General features: G+C 42.7%; 1 protein-coding gene across 2 annotated transcripts in view; it reads left to right on the top strand.

The window, feature by feature from the left end:
* The window catches only part of ADGRA1 (adhesion G protein-coupled receptor A1), a 513,902-nt gene that overhangs the window by 191,367 nt on the left and 295,261 nt on the right, over positions 1-27,274 (top strand). For both annotated transcript variants that reach the window (XM_075000431.1, XM_075000430.1), the window contains 2 exons: positions 17,150-17,221; positions 23,744-23,815. In XM_075000431.1, coding sequence (XP_074856532.1) covers positions 17,150-17,221; positions 23,744-23,815 — 144 coding nt within the window. The remainder of the gene's footprint in view (positions 1-17,149; positions 17,222-23,743; positions 23,816-27,274) is intronic.

Below are 27,274 nucleotides of genomic sequence, written 5' to 3'. Positions count from 1 at the left end.
AGGCTCACAGACCCAGACAGCATGGGCTTTTTGGGCAGCTGACAGTGGGTAGGCTCACCAGCACAGGCAGGTTCAGTCCCATAGGGTAGTGGGCAGTGGGTAGACTCACAGGCTCGGTCTGGTCCTGGTCCTCAGAGTACAGGGCTCTCAGTGGGTCAGAAGGTCTAGGCAGATTTAGGAACTCCAGGTAGCAGGCCAGTGGCAGGCCCAGCTGTGGCTCTGGGGATTGGTCTATGCAGCTGGTGGGCCAGAAGCCTTGCTTGGCTTGGAGGCCACCCTTTGAATAAGCCCTGGGTCCCACCTCTGGCACTACTGGTCCCAGGTGCCACTCACTGTGAGGCAGGGGCACAGGTGCTCTGGGCTGCCCTCCAAGGTGTCTGAGAGGCCTTGTCTGCTTCAGAGTCATGGGAAGGCCACTGCACCTCACTACACAGTCATCTCTTTTTCCAAACTGAACAGTCCCACACTTATTAATCTCTCTCCTCGTATGGAAGCTGTTCTATACCCCTGATCATTTTTGTTGCCTTCCTTTGTACCATTTCCAATTCTAATATATCTTTTTGTCTGCAATGGAAAGACCAGAACTACTCACAGTGTTCAAGGCATTGGCATACCACAGATTTATATAGTGACATAATGATATTTTCCATGTTGTTATCTGTCCCTTGCTTAATGGTTCCTAACATTCATTTAGATTTTGACTGCCGCTGCACAATGAACAGATATTTTTCAGAGAACTGTCCTCAATGACTGCAAGAGCTGTCTGAGTGTTAACACCTAATGAGACTCCAACATTTTGTGTGTATCATTTAGGTTGTTTTCCAGTGTGCTTTACATGCATTTATTAACATTTAATTTCATTTTTTAAGCCAGTCACTGAGTTTAATACGCAGATTTGAGGACAATTTATACCTTCATATCAGTGGTACTGCTATGGGCACCCGCATGGACCAACACTATGCCAACATTTTTATGGCTGACCTGGAACAATGCTTCCTCAGTTCTCGTCCCCTAGCGCCCCTCCTCCACCTGCACTGCATTGATGCCATTTTACTTATCTGGACCCATAGGAAGGGGACTCTTGAAGAGTTCCACTGTGATTTCAACAGTTTCCACCCCACCATGAACCTTAGCCTGGACCAGTCTACACAAGAGATCTACTTCCTGGACACTACTGTGAAGATAAGCAATGGTCACATAAATATCACCCTATACTGAAAACCCATAGACTGCTATGCTTATCTACACGCCTCCAGCTTCCATGCAGAGCACAATACATGATCCATGGTATACAGTAACACATTTAAAAGTAGCAGTCCTACAACAAAAACATTTCAAAAATTAAATGGAGAGAGAAATCTCTGAGCTGCAATTCATTTGTAAATTTGACTCCATCAACCAAGGATTAAACAGAGACTGGGAGTGGCTGGCCCCTTGCAAAAGCAGTTTCTCTGTGGTGGAAGTTCACACCTCCACATTAGAATTTGACAATGGGCCACATCCCCCCTGAATGATCTGACTTGTTTTTTCTCCTTTCTTGATCTATATGACTGATAACAGGCCATTTCCACCCTGACTGAATAGACCATGTCAGCTCTGTCCCACCCTTTTACTGGGACCCCACTCGTTAATACTCCTGTGGAACCTGCCCCCCCCACACAACTCATGCATCTGATGAAGCAGATCTTTGCCCATGAAAGCTTGTGCTCCAAAATATCTGTTAGTTTAGAATGTGCCATAGGACTTCTTGTTGTTTTCTACAATTGCTTTGTAACTCTTTGCTGTCTGTTTTGGGATAGGATGTCCTCAGTAATTTTGTAACATTTGCAAACCTTCTTGCCACTTATTCTTTACGTTGTTTTCCATTTTATTTATGACTATATTGAATAGTCCCAATGGAGATCCTGGAGGGACCCCACTATTTACCCCTCTCCACTGTGAAAACCGAACATTTACTCCTATGTTTTGTTACTGTAAACACTTTTTTGAAAACTGTAACAAATTGATATGTTATGAAGGGATTTCCATCACAATAAATAAAGAGGGGCCCCTCTTCAAAGAGTCTCTTATGTATGTTCCTATGCCCTTAATGGGCTAATTCTTGCCTTGCAAGAGCAGGGTGGCAGGACATTAAGAACTCACCTCACCTCCTTACTTTGGTTTTCAAGATCATCCTGGTTAAGATGATTAATAGCTCTTCCCATTGTAAATTCCTCCACTCCAAAGTGCTTGCTAGGGTATGCTTTGCTTCCTAAGCACTAGCTTGTTGACTCTAAAAGCATGAAGAAAGACAAATATCAATGCAGCCATGACCAAAGCCACAATCTGTCATCTTCTAAGTATTTGATGAGAGTTCTTTTACCAAATCTCTGAGCTTTTTGTGCAGTGATGGGATGATACGGATGCTCTCTGGGACCCATCTTTCAAAACCACTCCTTTAAAATCCTTTGACCTAAGAACCTGCTACAAGAAGCTGACCCCACCCATTTCCCATCCTTCCTGTCTGTCCACGTAAGCTTTCCCCCACCTGTTGTAAGGGAAGCTTCCCTTCTTTTTAAGCTAGCCACATGTAGTTTACAATGAGAACTTTGTTCTCAATAGGAGCTTTTGTGCTCTTTTGAAAATCTGCGCACTTCGTTTAAGAATATGTCTAAATTGCCATATAAACTCAGGGTTAGTGGGATGCTTGTGGTTTATAAGCCAAGGGCTTGAGTGTCAACGCTTCATGTTGGACCCAAGTTTAACATTTCTAGACTCAGGCTCCAAAGCTACAGCGTTCCATGGTGCAGTATGCAGATTAAGGTCAAACCACTTGAGCTTGAATGGGCCTTTCGAAGAGGAAGAATAATATATCTATGGATGTGCTTGTACAGTACTTACAGTAAATGAGGTACAGTCACATCATAATGGCATAAGTTGGTGGATTCTCATGTAATTATAGTTGTGAATTATGTGATTTATGAAATGGGGGGAAGCGATTGTCCTGTGTTATAGTTATGAATAACATGACTACTTCTAAAATATGCATTTCGTGCATAGTAATGCATTGTAATTATGAATGACATCATTGCTTATGAAATCGGATTGAGGTGAGTAGTAAGATTGTGCGCTTACACTATGGCTAGGTGTAAAAAATGAACTGAGAAATAGTGTTTGCATCCTATCTGTCAGTTGACCCTTATTATACATTTACTTCTATTGTCTGAAATATACATTATATTAGGTTGGGGTGGCCAACCCGTGGCTCTCAAGCCACATGTGGCTCTTTGAGCAATGAAATATGGCTCCTGCTCAGAGCTGCATGCTGGGAGTGTTCGCAACCTTTCTGTGCATGTGCCCCACCACATACACGGAGAAGCACATGGTGCTGGCAGTGGTGGTGGCTTGGTGGCTCCAGTGAGCTGCCAGCATTGGGTTAGAATGGGGGTGGAGGGCCTTGGGGTACCTGGGTTTGGGGGACGACAGGGGGATTGGGTTAGACCAGGGAGGCTGGGGGAGCCTGGCTGTAGGGGAGGGGAAGAGGAGTTGGGTTAGAACGGGGGTCTGAGGGAGCCTGGTTCTGGAGGAGGGGAGAGGGAATTGGGTTAGACTGGATGGGTGGGAGCGCCTGGCTCTGGGGGAGGGCATTGAGCCACATATTATATTAATAAGGACAAATGCAAAGCGCTCCACTTTGGAAGGAGCAATCAGTTTCACACATACAGAATGGGGAGAGACTATCTAGGAATGACTACAGCAGAAAGGGATCTAGGGGTATAGTGGACCACAAGCTAAATATGAGTCAACAGTGTGATGCTGTTGCAAAAAAAGCAAACATGATTCTAGGATGCATTAACGGGTGTGTTGTGAACAAGACACGAGAGGTCATTCTTCCGCTCTACTCTGCGCTGGTTAGGCCTCAGCTGGAGTATTGTGTCCAGTTCTGGGCAGCGCAGTTCAAGAAAGATGTGGAGAAATTCGAGAGGGTCCAGAAAAGTGTGACAAGAATGATTAAAGGTCTAGAGAATGTGACCTATGAAGAAAGACTGAAAGAATTGGGTTTGTTTAGTTTGGAAAAGAGAAGATTGAGGGGAGACATGATAGTGGTTTTCAGGAGTCTAAAAGGGTGTCATAAGGAGGAGGGAGAAAACTTGTTCTTCTTGGCCTCTGAGGACAGAACAAGAGGCAATGGACTTACACTGCAGCAAGGGAGGTTTAGGTTGGACATTAGGAAAAAGCTCCTATCTGTCAGGGTGCTCAAACAGTGGAATAAATTGCCAAGGGAGATTGTGGAATCTCCATCACTGGAGATATTTAAGAACAGGTTAGATAGATGTCTATCAGGGATGGTTTAGACAGTACTTGGTCCTGCCATTGGGGAAGGGGGCTGGACCCGATGGCCTCTCGAGGTTCTTTCCAGTCTTAGTGTGCTATGATTCTATGATTATACATTTATTTTTATTTATCTATATATCTAGATAGAGAAAAATGAATATATAGTATGTGTCTCTTTGCACTCTATCCACAGCTATTTTGGCTCTTAGTCCCTAACTGGTTGAGCTCCCCTGTATTAGGTGATGCAGTGATCGCTGTAAACTTTCTTAATAACATAGGCGTTTTTCTCAACATATATCAGAAAAGCACAATATGAAACAATTTCTGGGGAGGCCAGCTGCCATTAGCACACGCGAAAACTAATCATACATATTTCAGAGAGAGAGAGAGAGAGAGAGAGAGAATATCGGTGTATAAGCCAACGCTCTCTATTAGCCAAAATCCTCAACAACAGCACATAGTGCTTCTCTGAAATTTCTGGGATTTACATTTTTTGAGGATGGCGTTATGAAGATTAAGGATGTTATGAGGATTAAGGAAGTTTGCACCACCTTTCAGAAAAGTTTAGGTTAAACTGAATGTACGTGGAAAGAGATAAGAATACATTCCCACTTATCTTAAGAAGTCCCCAAAAAATATTTGTATTTACCAAATAGCCATTAGCACACCCGAACACTGGCCATCAACCTACACTAAAACCTTAAGCCATGTATTTATCCTGGTCTCCCATGCTCCTTTTATTCCTTCCACATTCCACTTGACACCACTGCAGCAGGGTAAAGCTGTTCATAAATGTCCAAATCAAATAAGTTCTTTTGACATTTTGGCTCTTAAAGTACCAAGAGGATCCCTAGCGGGATGAACAGTATAAATAGCATTTCATGAGCATGGGTGAAATTAAAAAAAAAAAATCTGGTTCCCTAGAAATGGCATAAGGGTATAGATAATGTAACAAGCAAATATTCCGATATAGAACATTATAGAACGACGGGTCACACCACCTTTACAAGCGTCCACTATCTTCTTGCTTTATAAACTTTTTAGTGAGCTGTACTTATCTCAATTCATTATGAAATTTTAGTAAGATAAAATAAAGTTTTCTTGCAGTTACCTGGGTGGCTAGTGGTGTCACTTTCCGTTCATGTTTGTTATGTAGAATACATACAGTTATACAGTGGAAAAACCCTGTGAACTCTTTTCTACTGTGTGAAAAGAGAGCTGATTTAATCACAGTTACACTCTGCATGAGACTCTTTGTGACATGCAAGCGTGAACTGCTCTGAAATTATTTTAAAAACCTATAGTTTTACATCCACAAACATTTCTAGAGGTTCCTGGGCCATCTATTTAGCTGATTTTTATTCCTGTGTGTAGTACTGCACACAAATGGTTCCATTCTGTACTCAGTTCTAAAATCACTTCCAATTTTCCTGATAAATACTTATAATTTTGAGAGATAATTGAATTCTCTCTATGTAGTTAAAACTCCCTCTGTCCCATTTAGACAATTAAAGCTGAATTTGTTTTTTTGTCTGGAAATTCACTAAATCTTTAAAAGTGAATTCATTTTAACTCAAAACACTGTAGTGGTTCTAAAGAAGCAGTTACAGCCTATTGGCTATTTGGTAAATACAAATATTATTCGTGGACTTCTTAAGAGAAGCGGGGATATATTCTTATCTCCTTCCATTTACATTCAGTATAACCTGAACTTTTCTGAAAGGTGGTGCAAACATCCTTAATCTTCAGAATCCCATCCCCAAAAAATGTAAATCCCAGAAATTTCAGAGAAGCACTGTGTGCTGTTGTTGAGGATGTTGGGTACTAGAGAGCGTTGGCTTATACACCGATATTCTCTCTCTCTCTCTCTTTCTCTGAAATATGTATGATTCCACTTATTAACAAAAATAGCTGTAGGGCAGGGGATAAGAGTATGCTCCTCAATAGCCACTCTTTAAAAAGAATAGTTGACTCAAGCCGGGCATCATGTGGCCAAATCCTTCTGAAATGTCTTCACATAGATTTGCCAGCTCATATTAGTTCTTGGTCTCTGTAGCCAGCTAATGAAAAATGATCATCTTAGCATTATGTGCATTAGATGTGGTGTCTCAGCTTGGGCCTGTCTTATTCGCATGTCCTGTGGCCTTTCATAACCACCGCTAATTATAACCATGTTGTAAAAACACATCTTGCCAGTCCTGGAGAAATTCTGCAATTTTACTGTGGCTCCAAATGCAACCATTGAAGAATTCCCCCTGGACTCATGGTCCTTCAGTCACACTTGGGTATCACTCCCATAAAGTCCACTGGAATTGTGTAAGAATAAGGAATGGAGTATTTGACCTCTGTGTGTCTTTTGCTTCATAACAATGGACAAAATACAAAAAGCAACATCAGTCATATTGCTCTGGTATTTAGCATCTGCTTCATGATTGACTACATTTCTCAGAGCTTTCTGGAATGTCCGTAGCACCATGATGATATTTTTCCAACTGCAGATGGCCTCTTGGAGCAACCAATAGTTTTTTGTGAAAGATGTATCAATGTCAAGAACTTGAACAAAGACTGCACTGTAAATATTCTGAATACATACATTTTAAGTGGAAGCAAGTTCCATAATATCTGAAGACATAGCTACCAATAATCTAAATCATTATGCTCAATTTGTCAGCATCTTACTCATCAAGGGAAATGTGTTCTTTTGTTAATGAGATTTAGGATTAAATATAGCTAGTTCATTGTATGTTATATGATTGCATGCACTAAACATGAATCATCAAAGTTTCAAGGATATCTTTGGGTAACCAGAGTTCAGTTAGACAAGGCGGCTGGATGGCTGAGAGGGAAGAACTCAGCAGCTATTCTGTGTCTGCTAAAGTTTCTGTGTATTAAAGGTTCATTACTAGTTTCTATTTAACTCTTCTCTATGGGTGCATCTACGTTAGCAAGTACATTAGAAAGTGAGGTCGAAAGACGGCCATCTTTCGAAACACCCATGGAGCATTTACACACACTCCGTGAACATTCAAAAGTAACTTCCAAAGAACGGGGTTGTTCCTTCAAACTTGGTCCTCCGTTCCTGTGGTGGGAAGAGCACCCCCTTTTGAAAGATTATTTTGAAAGAGAGTAAATGTTGACACACCACAGCCTGCTGTTGCGGAAGAAGGAGTCCTCTATGGTGGCAATCAGCTAGCCGGTGGCGGTGCCACTCACAGCACAAGCACAGCTCTATGGCTCCAGTGTCTGGCTGCGTATAAAGACGCAGGCTCCCACAAAGCCCCAGACAGGAAGCTCAGTGTGTGCAGGGGAGTCTGCCCAAAAAGGGAGCTAGGCACTGAAGCTCTGGGCCTCCTTGTGGACTGAGGCTGAGCTGTGGGACCTCCTTGCCCTCTGGGAAGACGAGGAGGTCCTGCACCAGACGGGGGTGCAGCGCTGGAGCATGGTGGTGTTCGTGCACCTTGCCAAGGGCCTCAGCCACTGGGGTCACCCCACCCGCACCTCAGACCACATGAGATCCAAGGTGAAGGAGCTGCACCAGGGCTACTGCAGGGCCTGGGACACATCTGGGCAGTTGGGGCCAGTGCCCACCAGCTGCCCCTTCTTTAAGGAACTGGACCGCCTCCTTAGGCCCAAGAAGGCGGGACACCCCAGCTGTGATCCTCAACACGGCGGACCCCAGAATTGACCCGGAGCCTGAGATGGGGGCTGAGGAGGAGGACCACCCAGGACCAGCAGCTGGCACCAGGCACCTGTGAAGGCTCCAGACCATGAGCGATGATGAAGGCTGTTGTCATTGACATCCCATTTGGCCCATCCAGCCTGGACCCCTCTGACCATGCCTTGCCCGAGTTCCTGGATGGACCCAGAGGTATGTGCCATGCATGCCAGTGGCTGTGCGGCTCAGGGAGGGGGTGCATTGTCCCTCCCAGGGTGGCCTCAGCCCACCCTCATGGATGTTGGCCCAAGGGCACAGGCAGATCAGACATCCCTGCTTCCCCAGCCTCAGAGAGCCAACATGCTGCACACAACACGATGGGGCTGGGACAGCCCCATGGTCTGCCCCACCGCGGAGGGACCAGGGTGAGGCTGAGGGGAGCTTGCACTCCTGGCAGCCAGATGGGGAACCACAGGATGTGGTTTCTGCAGGGTCCCTGGGATGAGATGGGGGGTTCACGGGGGCCTTTTCTAGGGACTAATGGCCCATTGCTCCCCCGCTTATGTCTCCACAGCTCCGGCAGCTGGACCAGCCCTGCAACAGTCCCAGGGAGTCTCACCACAGAGGGTGAGGAGAAGCAGCCCAGACCCCAACCGAGGACAGCATGGGGCTGCTGCTGGGCCATCCGCCGGTGCCACCAGGGCAAGGAGGGGGAGGCAGGGGACACAGCCCATGTGGCAGCCCTGCAGGACCTGATGGGTGTGCTGTGGGAGTGGCTCGCCGTGGAGCATCAGCCCTGGGATGAGGTAGCAGACAACCTGGATGCCCTGACCCAGACCATGGTTGGCCGCCTGGCTCTGGCCACTGCCCCATTCTGTGCCACTCCCACATTCTGTGCCACTCCCATATCTGCCTTTCCCGCCCCCACCCCACTGCTCCCCATGCCCCTCTCACCCACCCATCCCCTCTACCCCTCCACGAGCCTCAACTCAAGTCCGTGTTCCCACTCCACCTCCACCTGGCCAGCCTTGTCCACCTGGCTCACCCATCACTGGCCAGGGCCAGCCAGATGGAGGCCTCCCTCCCCGCCCCACTCCCCCCGTGTCAACCCTGGTGAGGCCATGGGGACTACACCTCAGCCGCACCCCTACCTCCCTGTTCCGCCAGCCCCAGCTTCAACGGGGCCTCAGGACAGTGGGAAGAAGGGGTGGGCGCAGGTGATGGAGATACCCCACCTCAACCCCATCTCCTGGGGCCACTACACCCCTGTAGATAGTTCTCCCCAGCCTCCCATTAGCTGTTCCCCCCTCCCACCTGTACATAATTCCCCGCAGGGCCCTGTTAGCTGTTCGCCCTCACACCTGTACATAGTTCCCTCAATCATGGAGAGGCAGACAGTTAAGTTCCAGTAAAATGTTTATTGTTCAGTTTTACCCTGTGTCCCCTGTGCATGTGTGGTGGGTGTGTGTATGCAGGGTGCTGCTGGGGTGCAAGTGTGTGCAGGGTGGGGTGGTCACCATGGCCCCTGCTCAAAGGCCTGGCGCAGGGCCTTCCGTACCTGCAACCCTTCCCACTGGGCCTGGAGTCACGGGATGTCAGGGGGCTGTTTGTACCTGCACCTCACCTCAGTGGCCACCCCTTCTTGAAGGGCTCATGGTTCACCTCCACCAGGTTGTGCATGGTTCAGCAGGCCCCGACCACTGCCAGGACACTGGGGAGGCCCTCCTCCAGCCTGGTGTGGAGGCATCTAAAGCTCCCCTTCAGGCGGCTGAACACCCGCTCAACCGTACTGCAGGCCCGGTTCAGCCGCTCATTAAAAATGTCCTGGCTAAGCTGTGCGTGTTCTGTGTATGGCCTTATCAGCCAGGCCTGCAGGGGGTAGGCCACGTTTGCCACGATGCACGGCATCATTGTGGTGTCCCCGATGGTGAGCTCCCACTGGGGGATGAAGGTCCCCTTGGCCATGCGGTGTCCCAGCCCTGAGTTTCAGAACACTCTGATATTGTGAGCGAGGCCAGACCAGCCCATGCAGATGTCCTGGAAGCAACCGTTGGTGTCGACGAGTGCCTGCAGGACCACAGAACGGTAGTCCTTGTGTTTTACACAGGCCCCGTGGCTGTGCTCTTGGGCCCAGATGGCAATGTGTGTGCCGTCCAGGGTCCCGAAGCAGTTTGGGAAGCCCAGCTACTTGAAGCCCCAGATGATGTCATCCAGGTCTCTGACATAGACCAGCTGCCTTAGGAGCACCTTGTTGATTGGCCTGGATGACATGGGGGGGCACGGTCATGAGTGTGGGGTGGGGTGCGACATGCCCCTCTGTCCTCATCCTTGCCCCTTGTGTGCCCGTCCATCCCTGTCCCTGCCCCTTGCGGGGGCTCCCCCCCCAGTTCCCAATGGTGCCCCTTGCCGGGGTGCCCCCCGCATGCATTCTAGATGTGACATGGGCACGGCTTACCTCGTGGAGGACGGCTCCAATGGCGGCTCTGCCCACCCTGAACTGGTACCTGAGATGGATCAGTGAGTGTCTGGGGTGGCCAGCTTCTAGAGGGCAATGGCCAGCCTTTTCTGGAGCAGGAGCCCAGGCCTCATGCATGTATCGTGGTGCTGGAGGGCTGGCATGAGCCAGTGGAACAGCTCCAGGAATGTCCCCTTGGTCATCCTGAAGTTCTGTACCCACAGCAATCGCCCCAGTCCTTCAGCACCACCTGGTCGCACCGGTTGCTGCTTGTGGGGAAACCCCCCGTGCGGCGGATGACCCGGGGCACCAGGTAGGGATGTCGCACCCTGAGGACAGCCTCCATGAGGGTGGCTAGCAGGATGGCCACTCGGACCCAATGGTGCACAGCGGCCAGGACTGTGGCCAATGTGCCAGCCCCATCCTCGATGGAGTGAGAGCAGTGCATGGGGCCCTAGGATGCCTCCTCTGCTCACTCTCCGTGCGTAGCTGGGGACAAGTAGCTGGCCCTCAGTGTGTGCCGGCCAAGGCTTGAGGTGGGAGGCCCTTTAAAGGGATGGCAGGTGGTGGCCCCGGAAGGGCTTGTCTGACATGCAACCCTGCCCGTGGTGCTTCCTGCCCCTGTTTTTTCGAGAGAGTGCCTGAGACGTGCGGATGCTCTCTTTCAAAAGGATGTGTTGAACCTTCGGTCCCCATTTGCATGTGTAGATGCTCCATTTTAAAAGGCTGTCTTTCAATGTTCAATTTCAAAAGCCGTCCTTTCGAAACAGAGCTGTAGTGTAGCTGCCACAATAAGGACTTGGAAACTTGACACTTCAAACAGAAATCCCCCTGCTTTTGGTCAGTTACCACCATTTAACTCATTTCAAATTATCCAGTTAGTAAATGGGAACCAGTTCAGAGACCAGAGACTCAAGGTGCTAAGCTCTTAACTAGAGTGGGCAAAAACTGAATTTTTCATTTAATAGGAAATGTTGTTAGTTCAAAAAAAATCACTTCTGAAACAGATTAAAAATGCCCCATGAACAAAAATTCTTAAAAGTGTCTTTACAAAACAATTTTCCTGTTAAAACTTTAACATTTTTAGTTAAAAACAATTAATTTAGTTTGATAATGAACATTCAAAATGTTATAAAATATAGTGAGACATTTTGATAAATAAAACCTTGTGAAATCAATATTTTTCTAAATGTTTGATTTTGAGAAAAGTGGCATTTTTAGTTGAGAAACCTCTTCAAGGAAAAATTTCTAACCAGCTCTACTCTAAGAACTCCATGTTACTCTGTAGGATCACTGTATTTTTAAATATGAGACACTATTATTTTGGAAGGGTGTGTCTGAGATGCTGAAATTGCGGTGGTGAATGGAAGAGGGGTTTGTTATAGCACATATAGTACATGCTCTGTGTATGTTCTAATTTGTAAATGGAAAGGGAAGTGTCTTCTGGTAACTTCTAACTCTTTGAGAAAAAGTTTTCTGTTATGACCAGGTAATTCCTACCAAGTAGCTCCATCTACCCTTTTATTATTTTTCCCATTCATAGTTAGTCAAGATCATGGTACCATGCCATTAGTACTTCTAACAACAGTAATATACAATGATGCAAAGCGTAACTTTCCAATAAATGTTCTAGCTATAATTTTACAACTGTACAGTCTTGATATAAACATTGCAATTACTACAACTCTTAAAATGAACTTCATGCAGCTTCATATATCTGTAATTGTAATAGCAGATTTATTTTCAGGTCGTGCCACCGGATGTATACACCCATACCACAAATGACACATCATTTGTACTCAGAAGAGCAACTTAGAAGTTAGAATTAACTGTCAAAATGATATAAAACCATAAATGTTAGTTATAAAATGCATTTTTGGTCACTTTAAGTGGGTCATGCTGCGGCCATTGAGTATTGCAGCAGTATGTCTTATTCCTCCTTCCCTATACTTGGCTGTTGCTGAAATTGCTTGCATGCAGTACATGTGTGCATGTGTGTGGCCCAGGCTGGGCTGATGCTTGGCACGTTTAGGATCAAGCCTTTTGCCAAACCTCAGGAATATTTTCTTAGGGGAAGATGTCAACATGGAACCAAATTATCCTGGTTTCTTTATTTAACTCAGTGAAAGCTGATACAGACTACTCTAAAATGTCAATGTCACCAGCTGCTTTAGCTAAATAAGAAAATGGCAGGACTGTGTTTAATATTTTGGAAAAGTTGATTCTGTCTGAAACAAAATACCACTTAAGATAAGGAATTAATAATAAAGTAATATTTCTGTTGCAGAAATAAGAAATGTAAATGGTCTGCAATTGTGGTAATTTTCACTTCTTTATTTGGACAGTATTACAGTTTACAGTGAGTGCTAGATAGAAAACAATTAAGTTAACACCGTATTGGTACATTTTGGAATAATCACAAGAAGAACATACTTACTAATATGATTCCAAGTCTGTGGGTAGTATAGTACAGTATTCTGGGAAAAGCTGTCACTAAAATGACCCACCAAATTTTAGTATCCTTTTTAAAATAAGGAGAACAGATGGCCTAATTTAGGTCATCCAACTGATAGACCATTTCCAGGAAAATTGTCTGTCTTTTTAACACCAGACTGTGCTTTTTAATTCCTCCAGATAACAGTTCAGAAACATGCTGCTTAATGCTATGGTATTTCAAAAGTTAGCTAGATTTCTTTGGACAAGTACACAGTATATGTCAAAAAGACTAGAACCTAGTATCTATTTTATATTTTGACACACTGTGCTCATCAGCAATGTTGTCTCCATTCTGGTTCTTTTACATTTGTCACCTGCCAGTGTTACCTTTAATTATGACAGAGGATCTCTTCAAACAGCTAAATAATTTGGATATTGTTTATGACTTTACAGATTTTAATCAACAACTTGACTTTCACGTTGAAACAAATTGGCAAACAATGTAAATTATAGATCGTGGTTGTGATTTATTCTTGTTAGAAAGAGTAAATTAAAAGTGGACTTCTGCACTAGATGATGAGTGTAAGTGGTCTTCAAATTTATGTGCATGTTGAGTGCTATGATGGTATAGATTGAGTATAACAAGCTGGCAAAAAATTGCACGCTTAAGTAGCTGAGGTATTTTTAGTTGTCTTGACTGGAGAAGGCTAACTCCTGAAGTTATTTGTCAGTACAATTCAGTAGGCTGAGTTAAGGGAATTGGGTAGTGTTTGACATTTATACAGGGTGAATAAGGCAGGATCACTAAAAGAAAATAAACTTGTGCTGCTTAACCTTGACATAGATTGATTGATTTGATATTCCTCCAGACTAGACTATACAGGGCTTTTTTTGTGCTGGTACTTGCCAGTATTGAATACTGGCACCTTGGCAGCCCCAGCCATTGGATTGTGTGGGCGTGAGAGGGCAAGGAGCCACCTGAGTACCAACTCATTTTTTTCTTCCCTTTTTTACAAAAAAGGCACTGAGACTATATATATTTTACACCAGTCTTACTATATAAACAGTGAGGGTTTTATCTGAAAAAAAGTCACAACTTCTTGGCCAATTAAAGATGGAAGATAGCACTTCTGGCCATTGTTGCTGTTTTCTTGGCATCCCAGGACAGCAGACGAGTCCATTAGACTGCAAACCACAAAGACAAAAAATAGAAGATGAAATCATAACCTTTGCTTATTCCGGAGGGTGTGTCCCTTTACTAATAGATACCATCTGTTTCTCACCCAGCTGCAGATGCTTTCATCCAAGTTCTTATCTGTATTAGATATTCAGAAAGCAAGAAAATGACAGTGTCTGGATTTGATAACAAAGAGATGGAGAATAGGGTATCAGCAGCATAATGACGACACTCTAGTCTCTAATTCCTCAGTCATCTGCTGTGGTTTCACATACACTGTGAGCAAGAGGAAGATTATAAATTGATCAAGTCTTTCTCCAGTCAAGTCCGCGCATATACATTTCTCATATAACTAGAATAACTAGTGACTGGTCTCCATTATCCTTGTCTTAATTTCAATATATTTACATTTGCCAACATGCCATCATAATTATCAATTTATTTTTGTTATAATAAGTTTAACTGTTATTTCTGTTTGTATCCTGCCATTAGGGGAGGGGGCTGGACTCGGCCTCTCGAGGTCCCTTCCAGTCCTAGTATTCTATGATTCTACGATTACAGTGACCAATATATGCTTGGTATTGGTGAAAATTAGGGCTGGACAATTCCAACTATGAAATATTTAAAAAAAAATAAAACCTACACTTGCAGTATCTGGGGAGTCAGGGAGAAAAGTTTGCCAGTACAGTACAGTATCTTTCTTTTTAAACCTTCACTTTTTTAGAGTATTTATTTAATTATAGGGCTCAAGCAAACATGGACTTGTTACACTAACTGTTTCATTGAACAGGTTTTAGCTAAGCTATAAAAAAGGTAGCTCCTGTCTCTTATTTCTCATATGAGTTATACTAATGACATCACAAGATAGGAAAATATGATGTTTTCATTATGAAAACCTCTCCTCTTCAGAACAAGTTGAAGCAAAGGACAAACATTGATTTAAGAACAATAGAGTAGCTGATTTTTATGATATACGATGTTTGTGGTAGAAGCAAGATGGGAATACAGTACAAATGGTTTATTTAAAAAGATTACAAATCAGTCCTCCCACTGTGCAATTTAACCACAAATAACAATAAATTACACATCTTAATAACTTGCTGGTTTTTCATATTGGATTAAACAAGTAATACGAGATTACATTTATTTTAAAGGTCTGATTTTCACATTATTTTCATATTTATTTGTAGGCAGATCTTAGTCTGGTCATATTATTGCTATGTGTACATATATAAATCATTGATACATAAAATGTATTGACAAAAATGAACTATGATTATCCATGAACAGTGTTTTGGACAGTATGAATATGGTCATAAATGTGAATTTTGGAGTATTCTGTTGTTGCTAATGAGCCATTCGCAGACTTAACTGTTGCAGAACTTTGGAGCTGGCAAAGTTTATTAGCTGAAGTAGTAATCAGAGTAAGGTTATCTGGCCCAGATTTGTGTTTGTGCCCTCAACAAGTGACTACTTAAGTATACTCTTCACACTGAAGTGAGGGATGAATAGTAGAAATGCTGTGAGGCATTCACTCCTCCAGCAGTCTCCTCTAGTAATGATTGAATCTTACTGTTGTTCACCCAGTAAGTTTGCTGTTTACTGCATAACAATAACAAGAGAAACAGTTTTTGCACCAAGTCAATAGGAAAAATTCAAATGGTCACAAGTGTAGAAGTTACTGGAATTTCTTGTGTGGAAGGGGTCATGATCTCCTCTGTAATGGAACTGGGTTGAGGTTGTGTGAAGTGAGCTTTCAGTCAGTGGGCGATGTGAAGGTAAGGGAGATGGAGCATTAATTGGCCACCAGTGTTAAAACTAAGCAGAATTAATGCACAGTGCTTTTATGAAACAGTAAATATAAAGGTCTGCCTACATAGTTAGCAAAAGGATACAAAAAGTTGGTATTTCATGTGTGACTTTTATTTGAAAATGTGTCCTAATAAGGATAAATATTGTGGCCCCAGTGAAGTCAATGGCAAAACCCCTGTTGAGTTCAATGGTATCAGAATTTCATCTAGTATATATTGTATTTGCAATACAATAGCAATCTGTAAGTAGGGTGACTCATTCTGGTACTGCCAGTAGCAGTGCACCTATTGCAGAATATTAGTGTTCACTAGTCTGAGGGCTGTTTTACACACAGCCTAATTGATAGAACTTACATCACCTGCGGTGTTTTAAAAAAACAAAACAAAACAAAGAAAAACCCCAGCCCTAAAACAGTTGTGCCGTGGAGCTGCACCAATGTATTGTAGATTTGCCCTGAATGCTAGCCATCCAGTGTAAGCTCTAAGATATTTGAAAGAGGAATGCCCCGAGTCTACAAGTATTTATAGCAGTAATCCCCTATTCCTGCCTTTCTAATTACCCCCCCATCCCCACCCCAATGCTCTTCAGAGTACAAATCCTGGTAAGTCTCAGAAAAAAAATCTTATAGCAAATCTCAGTGAGGCTTGAGCTGAGAGCAGTTACTGCCTCAAGGAATGGGCCAGTAGCAGGTGAGGTTACTAATGCTAGTAAAATATTTGTTGTCTGTATAAAATCGGATCCCCTGGATGGTTATCAAGTGCACAATGAAGCACTTGACTGCCAAATATGAGAAGTTGCACGTGTGCCAAAGCACCGTATCTGCACAATACACCAAATGCCAGTTCCTTTGCTTTCCGTAGATGGGAGGGAAGAATATTTTGAGTGCAAATGTGCACAGCACAATGAATAAGCAAACCAATAGGTCGATCTAATTATTTCCCTCACTGTAAATGTTCTCTTGCCTAATTTATTTTTCCTTAGATTGTTAGCGCTGGAAAACCTGTTTGGGGAACTTATTTAAAATAATTTAAAACAAAGGGCAATTACTTTTGCTGTACATGTTTTCACCTAATCTTAATCAACTATGTTATTGACAAATATCCCCATATATTTACAAGCTGTCAGGTTGGAAATATTTTTGTTTTGCTTTCCAAAGTACATGCATTCTTGTATTGAGTAAAACCAAAGAAAGATTAGGATAACCCTTAGAACGTTACCTCTTTTGTTCTTCTGTTCATGTATGAGAATAGTTTTCTAGGTAAAGTGGTAATTAATTGTTCCTCCTATTATATATCTCTAGAGATCTGAAGAATAACTTGATTAGCACTATTGAGCCTGGAGCCTTCCTTGGACTTTCAGAACTGAAGCGCTTGTAAGTATTAATTCCATTTGAATTACCCTGCAAATTGTGTTCATATCGACATATCTGTCCTTGGGGAACTTGAGTATGCCACCAAGCAATAATAAGATAAGGTCTTTGGGTAAATGACATAAAACCCCATGCTGTACTTAGAGTCTTTTAATCTATTTTCTTCTACATGGGTCTTGTTTCTGTTTTCTGCTCTATTTGGGGGCATGTTTTGGAGTAGTTAAAATATATTTTTGTCTTATAGAAAAGAAATGCTCTATTTTTAATGCTAAATAAATGTCTGTGCCTGATCATTTTTTTAAAAATATATAATCAATGACTTAACAAGCACAATGAAATAAAAAATTATTTGTACTAATTTTCTTGTGTTATGAGGCCCACTTTTACCCATAAGTACCATAGGCCAGGTTCATTCAGCAAGGAAGGAAGATTCTGTGTATTGAAGAAATTAAGTTAACCAATTTCTTATTGATTAAATCCATGGATGGCAGTATTATGAAAATATATGATATAAAATCTACACATTTTCCATTTAATTATGATCTGTGTTTAATATACAAGATAATTACACTGAAGTGGAATGATGAGAATGAATGTTAATTACTGGTCCAGCCATATAATCTAATAACACAACTCTGACCTCTTGTGGGAAGAATGAGTAACCTGCAAAATCCATGATCTAATTTTGCTGAGTCATAAAAAATCATTTTGAATAAGTGACAGTGTGACATCAAACAAAAAGTCAAAGAAGGCAAAAGGTCTTAGGAAATGGGACAGCTAACAAAAAGACTCTGCAGGAGGAGTTCTAGCCAGAGAACTCCTGAGATTTACCATACCAGGCTTCAGAAAGATGTATTCTGTGTTTGGTACCATGAAAATGTTCCATTCCTATCCACAAAGAGCAGATTCTTGCAATAGTAGAAGATCATTACACAAGGGCTACGTCTACACGTGAAGCCTACATCGAAGTAGCCTATTTCGATGTGGCGACATCGAAATAGTCTATTTCGATGAATAACGTCTACACGTCCTCCAGGGCTGGCAACGTCGATGTTGAACATCGACGTTGCGCAGCACCACACCGAAATAGGCGTTGCGAGGAACGTCTACACGCCAAAGTAGCACACATCGAAATAAGGGTGCCAGGCACAGCTGCAGACAGGGTCACAGGGCGGACTCAACAGCAAGCCTCTCCCTTAAAGGGCCCCTCCCAGACACAGTTGCACTAAACAACACAAGATCCACAGAGCCGACAACTGGTTGCAGACCCTGTGCATGCAGCATGGATCCCCAGCTGCAGCAGCAGCAGCAGCAGCCAGAAGCCCTGGGCTAAGGGCTGCTGCACACGGTGACCATAGAGCCCCACAGGGGCTGGAGAGAGAGCATCTCTCAACCCCTCAGCTGATGGCCGCCATGGCGGACCCCGCTATTTCGAAGTTGCGGGACGTGCAACGACTACACGGTCCCTACTTCGACGTTGAACGTCGAAGTAGGGCGCTATTCCCATCCCCTCATGGGGTTAGCGGCTTCGACGTCTCGCCGCCTAACGTCGATGTTAACATCGAAATAGCGCCCAACACGTGTAGCCGTGACGGGTGCTATTTCGAAGTTGGTGCCGCTACTTGGAAGTAGCGTGCACGTGTAGACACGGCTAAGAACAGCCAGTGCTAGCTCAAGATAAAAAAAAATGTTACTTGAGTCTAAATGCTGTAATTGGACTGTACTTGCATTCATTTCCTATTGTTTCTCATATGTCCTGTGAGAGTAATACATGACTGAGCTAGTGTAACAGGCAGCTGAATGGGACATAGTTACATTGAGTGAGCTGGACAAATTTGCAAGCTGTCAACAGCCTGTAAAAAATGACACTTTTGCCTGCGGATTACCCTTTCCAAGAACTGATTGTATTGTGGGAATGCATTATTTACAATGGCAAATTGTGTTACAGTATGGGTTATTGGCTACATAAAAAATAAAAATTTGGGAAGCACAAAATGTGGGATTAATTTATTTAACAGAGAAATATTTATTTTCTGTAAGATCAATTTTATGAGTCAACATTTCTGATGTAAACATTTTATAAATAAAATGAGTACCAGATTTTTGTACCATGAAACAATTTTGGTCCTAAGTAATAAGCCCAGTTGAGACTTATGTGTAGCAAGCTGGTGCAAGCTGTCATTTTCTCTTTTTGCTAATGTTTCATTAGGAAAAAATAGTTTACAGTGAACAGATTTTAGTTACTGCCAGCTTATGCAACATGTTGTGAAAATAACATTTGTTGTTATAGAGGGTGAGAAGAGGTTGTGTTGTAGCTTTGTTAGAAATAGCCTATTTCTGCATGTCTCTTCTTGAGAACTACAAGAATAGGATGGTGAGATGAGATAGTTTTTAGTTTGTGATTTTTCTTTTAACTGAAATTTACTTTTGTTTTGCAGTTTTGCACACAGTACAGTCATAGTCTGAAATCCCTACTCAGTTTTGGTCATGGAAAAATACTATTAATTTCAGATAAAGTATTACCCAAATAATATTAGGATTTGACTGCTATTTTTCATTTTTTATTATTATTATTATTATTATTATTATTATTATTATTATTATTATGTTTCAGACTTCCCAGACAATCCAGTGACACTGACATATTAGGAAAATTACTGATGTCTTTCTGTTCTGTGCTAGTATTCATTATGCAATAATGATCTTTTCAGGAGAAAAACATATAAAATAAATGTTTAATATTGTTATATAAACTGCTCTTTTCTGGACTAGACCAACTAATATAATTGAGATGTGTAAGAAAAAAAATTGCTATATTTAAAAATTACTTTAAAAAGTTTAGCTGATGAAGAATATTTTCATTTTTTAGTAAGAAGACAGAAGTGTTTGATTTATCCTGAATTCTCATTTTTTTTAAATATAACTTGAAACGCAGTGAGATTTAAAAAAGAGGCCCTGGTCTTTTAGTAATTTTGCGGGGAGTGAGTCTAAAAGATTCTGACTATTTAGTTACAAGACAGCATCTCCTTCCCTCAAATTCCTACTCTCATGTTCTTATTTTGGACATGTGTAAATAAATGCAGACGGTAATAGGAAAAAATAGGGAGAGATGGAACAATACCTGAAGCAATACCAGTCTAGCTTGCAAACAGTATATTTAAATGTTGCAAAATATTATCTGTTGATTTCTTAGATCGTTGCTGTTCACACAAAACACAGTTTAAAAATGTTCAGTTTAGATTACAAGCTAAGCATTTGAAAGTCAGGAAATTAGAGACATATGGTTTAAAATACACATGGGCTACGTCTACACGTGCACCCAACTTCGAAATAGCTTATTTCGATGTTGCGACATCGAAATAGTCTATTTCGATGAATAACGTCTACACGTCCTCCAGGGCTGGCAACGTCGATGTTCAACTTCGACGTTGCTCAGCCCAACATCGAAATAGGCACAGTGAGGGAACGTCTACACGCCAAAGTAGCACACATCGAAATAAGGGAGCCAGGCACAGCTGCAGACAGGGTCACGGGGCGGACTCAACAGCAAGTCGCTCCCTTAAAGGGCCCCTCCCAGACACACTTTCATTAAACAGTGCAAGATACACAGAGCCAACAACTAGTTGCAGACCCTGTATATGCAGCACGGACCCCCAGCTGCAGCAGCAGCAGCCAGAAGCCCTGGGCTAAGGGCTGCTGCCCACGGTGACCACAGAGCCCCGCAAGGGCTGGAGAGAGAGTATCTCTCAACCCCCCAGCTGATGGCCGCCATGGAGGACCCCACTATTTCGATGTTGCGGGACGCGGATCGTCTACACGTCCCTACTTCGATGTTGAACGTCGAAGTAGGGCGCTATTCCCATCCCCTCATGGGGTTAGCGACTTCGACGTCTCGCCGCCTAACGTCGATTTCAACTTCGAAATAGCGCCCAACACGTGTAGACGTGACGGGCGCTATTTCGAAGTTACTGCCGCTACTTCGAAGTAGCGTGCACGTGTAGACGCAGCCATGGGGTGGAAAATCTCAAGTGACACAATGAAGTCTTCCTTGGAGCTGACATACTGTAAATGGTGGGAGAGCTCTGGTAGCTGCAGCTTGAAAGTATCCCTGTTGGAGTTATGAATTACATTAACGTGGAACCTTGCATACACTCTTCTGGAGAGTATAGTCTACATCATACGACTTCATGACTCCATGATATCATTCTGATGAAGTGGATATCCTGGAATGGGTCCAGCAGATCTGCCATGGCCCATCCCATGAATTCCTTTAGGAACAGACTCTGCTGTGCCAGCCAGTGTATTTTACAGGGCTTGCAGGGATGGGCACACTGGGGTTATTAATACCCTGACAGGATTTTTTTGAATCCTTACTGAGAGTGGTTAAGTTGAAAACCTAGTGAGAATTTAGAACTTTAAGAAGTGTATGGTGTACATTTGTGAGAGGGCCAAACACCCCTAGTCTGTACTCCAGGACATAAAAGCTGTCTTGTTTATGTTACTTTGGTCAGATTAATATTATTTGTAAGCTGCAAGAAATGTAGCCAGAAACTTTGCTGAATTATTTTCTTTTGCTTTTATTGGAGAAATTGATTTTTCCACCTCTTCCTCACCTGCGCCTACTGTGACCTTTCCATCCAACTTCTTGCATTAGCTCCTTTGACATGTATGTTTTGTGTGTGAGAGAGAGTGAGGGGCACACTGGAATACAAAAAAAAGTGGATAGAGATGAAGAAAAGCAGTAACACTAGCCAGAACCACTGGTGCCACTTACCTGAACAGCCCCCCAACCTGGGTTTATAACATAACATAAAATGGTTTAATGGCAACTATTAATCATAGAACACTAGAACTGGAAAGGACTTTGAGAGGGTCATCAAGTCCAGTCCCCTGCCCTGACAGCAGGACCAAGCACTGCCCACTGTCTCTAGACCATCTCCAATGCGCGTCTGTCTAACCTGCTCTTAAGTTGTGCTTTATGCTTTCAGTTATTCAGTAAGTTAATTTTGAAATCAGAGTATAAATGGGCATAATAACGAAAGTTTCCTGGGCTACAATTTTGTTGTTGTGGGGGGTTTTTCTTTGCTTGTCATAACTTTTAAGAAGAACTGCCAATAAGACATTCATAGCTTATTTGTTAAAAGCATGTGAGACATGGGCTGTTCATTTTGCAGTCCTAATCATTTTCCTTTTAGAGACCCAAGGTCCCAAGACATTCCTGAATACAAACATCTCTGAATTATTGAAATGCTTGAAATCTAGGTCTGAGATTTATGGTTTGAGCCAATCTCTCAAAATTTTTAGTCTGCAGACACTAGGCACGCTGCTGAGGCAGCAGTACACTTGTTGAATTGCTGAATAATTAAATTTCTGGTTAATTAAAGAGTGGCATTGATGACTTCAAAACTCTCATCCAGTCTTCCACATCTGGAAGAGTGTTGGCTTTGAGGCAGGAGCTGCTTAATAATGGGAAAAATAGATGATATGTAGGATTTGGTCAAGGCTGCAGAAACTATTGTGTGCAGCAAATAAAATATGTGCCATTTTATCCTTACTAAGTTGTTGTTAAAAATGATTGCTGTGAGATGAAATCTATGTTTAATCTCTTTGAGGTCTGTAGAGACGAGACAAGACACTCATATACAAAGCATTTAACGTAAAACTCAATCCAATGTATTACAGGAAATCTAAACTGTTAAGAGGGATCCATAACTGTTAATATAGACTGAATCTTTCTAATCTGGAAATCTCATCTGACAACATTTGTAATCCATCATGATTTTAGTTAGCCCGACGACCACTTAGCACCAAATTTAGTGCTTTAAATTAAGCACCTTCTGCATGTCCAGGCTACACAATCTGGCATGCAATGGAAAACATGCCCATTTTCTTTAAAAAGAAATTTTAGAAGAGCGTTCTTCTCCAAATGTTATTTGCTACATTTGAGCACAAAGGGATGTGGTTTGAATGGAAGAGCAGAGAGCAAGCCCACCGATGTGGGTGGGGGAAAAGGGGGCAGCTGTGTTTCAAAGAAGCCCACAGCTCTGGCTGCCTCCACTGCTACTTCGGCAGTGAAGGCTGCTGGAGTTCCAGGCACCTTTGAAGTGCTGCAGCAACGGTGGTGCACCCCTCCGTGCAGCTCCAAGGGAGAGAAGAAGAGGCACCAGTGGTGTGATCTGGGTGGCACTATGGGCTGACTGCCCTAGGCCCTGCCCCATCTGCCCTTGGCTCCACTCCTTCTGGGGGCATGGAGCTGGGCCGCCTCCCACCTTGCTCCAGGGCCTCTGCTGGCTGTTATCCCGGCTGGTAGAGAGAAAAGGGAAACAGTGGGGAAGGTGTGGGGGAGTGGGGGAGTAGTCAGGGCCTGGGAGGAGCAGGGTGGAGTATGTGTGGAGCCACAGGCTGGAGAACTTGCCTCCCCAGGCAGCAGGTTCATCCACTACCCATGAAGGCTGTCTCTGGCTATTTAGATGTGTCACCAGTAATACACAACTAATGCGTTTGATCTTATTTTGTTTATTTCAGGGATCTTTCCAATAACAGAATTGGATGTCTAACCCCAGAAGTATTTGTGGGCCTTAACAGTCTTCACAAATTGTGAGTATGCCACTTTTAGCAATCCTTTTCAAAAGCCATTTAAAAACACATTACAACTAGGAGAATAAGAAATTGCCTGTCACTTCTGTTGACTGAACCATTTCAAAAGAATTTGAAAATAAGGCATATTTGTACAATTTACTCCACCTACTTTTGTATTGTGGTATAGTTTTTAATTACATGATCACCTAATTTGCAGTTCATGATCTCTGCCTCCATTCAGTGTGAAAAGCAAAATGCAATTCTCTATGTTTAAGTCCAACAGCGCCGGCTTGAGATGTGGAATAAATGTCATTTTTCTCTGTTCTGTCACCGATTTTGGGGATATTTGTGGCAAGGCTATTTTCATATGATTAAAGGAAACAGTAAAGTTTACATGGGCAACTTTAATTTTGGCACTTCTAATGTTTGAACACAGCTGATTTAAAAAAAATAAGGTTTTCTTTTTCATTGACCTCTTTTAAAAATTCAGTTTTTCTCTTTCCTTGAAATTAAAAAAGGATTCCCCTTTTGGTGAAAATTTAATATTACAAAGTTGGGGCTAGGTCTATATTTCCCATCTATTGCAGGGGTGTGCAAACTGTGGGGGGCAGGTTCCCGGGGGGCAGGAAATTTCAAAAATGGGGTGCAACACAACTGGCTCCTCCACCCCCGCAGGGCCCTCTGCTGCCTCCCTGTAGCTTCTGTGCACAACTGTGCTGTGCGCTGTGGTGCCTGCCTCCCTGCTGCAGAGGGCCAGCTTCATTTCCAATCCTCCCTCCTTCTGTGAGGCCCCTACACTGCTTCCCTGCAGCCTTTCTTGGCTCATCAGTCCACCTCCCTGCCCCGTGCACTCCCTGACTTCGTTTCTGGTCCCTCACCCTAACATTTTGCAGAGGCAGCTGAGTGCAGGTAAGAGATGGTGCTTTTACTGGCACAGCCCCTTGTTTCAGCTTCCAGAGAGAGTCCAGGCTTTTTTTTTTTTAAAGTGCAATTATGTTAATCTTTTATTTAGTTCTTTTGTTTACTTTCAAATGCTTCCCAGGAGGGCTTGAAAAGGGGTGAGGGGTGTCTTTAAACAGCAGGGACCTATTGTTGTTGTTTTTTTATTTTTTTATTCCTCCTAGGCTGGGTCAGGCTCTTGAAAGAGCAACATGAACTGCCTTGGTCTGCTGGAGTTGGGAGGGCTCTGTAAACAGATTATTAAAACAAACAAACAAACAAAATAGCTGCCTGGAAAGACTGGGGAAAGTGTCTCTTCAAACATGCTTTGCCTTCATCTGTATACTGAGTATCCTCTCTCCCATTGTGTGCTTGTCCTTGCAACATTGCAGTTTGTGTTGCTGCCTCACATAGGCTGGCACATGCCAAAAGAGTTTTTTTTTTTTAATATGAACATAACAGAAATTTCCGTTGGTTTGGATTTTATTAGACAGGTTGTGGGGCCCATCTAATTGCAGGGACAAAAAGTGGGGGCCCAATATAAAAAGTTTGCTCACCACTATTGGAATGATCAGAAGAGGTAACTGTAACTCTGCCGTCATCTTCTGCTAATTATATAGATTGGGTTTTCTACAATGTTTAAAAGAATGAATATCAGAGATCCAAAGGATATTCAAATACTTTTAATTTAGATTAATATAATTCAAAGACTTTCAAGAGTTATGTGCTACCCTTTGATTTAATTTTCAGGAAGTCTGGCACAGCACCAGCTATAGGCTTTATTTCATATTCATTTTTCATCATGTGAGGTAAGGCATATATCCATAATCAGCAACATGAGGAAAGGTTTAAATCCTTCCCTCAAGTTAGGGTGAATTTAGTCTCCCTTTGAAAAATCTGTCTCGGCTGCCAAGAGTAATGCAAAAATCTTTAATTAGTTTAATTACAAGACTGATAGATTTTTTTTCCCACTTCTGTTTTGAAGACTATTTCTGTTCATTGACCGCGCTAGGATTTTGATTACTGATTCTGAAATCCAAGGGCCAGAGTACAGTATATTCTCATCATTTCTAAAAAGGATGGACAATTATTTTGGACCTGGCAAAGCCACAGGTTTGCTTCGATTAATAAATTTATCGTCAACTGCCATGTTTAAGGGAATTCGTCTCAAGCACAATCACTGAATCTACAGAAAAACATAAACTCTTTGATGTCACCCACAGAGGGAAGGCTCTGCCCAAAGTTTGTGTCAGAAAAGTCTCATACTTTGCAATAAATAGGAGCTAAACTTTTGTTTTCACACTTTTCCAAGAATGATTACTGCTTGTAATACTTCAATTATTTTCCTCGACACTGATCCGGGTTTTTTATACTTACTTGGAGTTGAGGAATTGATGAAAATGGAAGCGTGCTAAAATGATTCCAGAGAATATTCATGTTATATGGTGGGTGTAGATGACCACATTCCACATAGTTCAAAAGATGCTTTGTTAAGACTTGTTAATCTGTTGATTTGGCTTTCCTGGCTTGTATATTTATCCTTTGGCTCTGCTTTTATGTGGTGAGCTGCTTATAACCTGCATTTGACTGTGACATAATTGAATGTAACAAGTCATTTATATTTCCTTTTCACCTTCTCAAGGCTTGTGTTTCAATGCTATGTTCCAGGAACCATGTATGCAAATGGGTTTCTGCATGTTAAGGGCGTCTTAATAATTCAAGCACCTGTTCTACTTGGAACTAAGTAAAAGTAGCAGCAGAAGATTGTGGGTATCACTTTAATGATACATTAGAGTCTATTTTGATGAGGAATTAGCCCCTCGGACTACAAAATGTTCCAACCTGAAACATGCTTTGGCAAAGTTACTCCTGTATCTTCCATTTAGAAATATGTAACATACCTTGCTGCTTATTTGCAATTATTTGATTAAAGTGCATCTGATTTATATTTCATCCTGACTCTGAATCATCATCAGTTGTTCTCTTTATGATAATATCATACAATAAATTTTCTTGTGACTTTGCTAATGTCATTGAAGCAGCTAATCACTTTGTGCACTGCAGAGATAAAGTACAGCACAAGTCACATATAGGGAATCCAATTGCCAGTGCTGCAGTGGTATCAAGAAACTATCCACTGGAACCCACTCAGCCTGCACCTCTCCTCTCATTTTTATCCCCTCCACCTCTAATTCTTATGTTTAATTAAACTCTTCTTTCCTCTCCCTTTATCTCATCATTTTCATCTTTACACTTTCAGCAGTGCTGTTATGCCTAGAATACCTTCTCTAGTCAAATGCCCCTTGTGTCCTCCCTGGTTCCACTTAAACTGTTTCTCAACCCAAACTTCTGTAATACCCACAAACAACTACCCCCTCAGTCAAATGCTGAGATCACTGACTCATTTGAATGAAAAATAACTGGAAAAAAGAAGAAAAAGGGCTATAAATTATCCTCTGTGTGTGTTTGTGTGTGTGGCTAGCGCAGCGCTGTGTGCACTGTGAGAGTTTCATGAATAGCAACGCTAATGTAGAACTT

The sequence above is a fragment of the Carettochelys insculpta genome, chromosome 7, assembly GCF_033958435.1.
Source record: "Carettochelys insculpta isolate YL-2023 chromosome 7, ASM3395843v1, whole genome shotgun sequence".
NCBI lineage: Eukaryota > Metazoa > Chordata > Testudines > Carettochelyidae > Carettochelys > Carettochelys insculpta.
The sequence above is the reverse complement of the archived record's forward strand: the minus strand, read 5'-3'. Positions and strand labels throughout refer to the sequence as shown.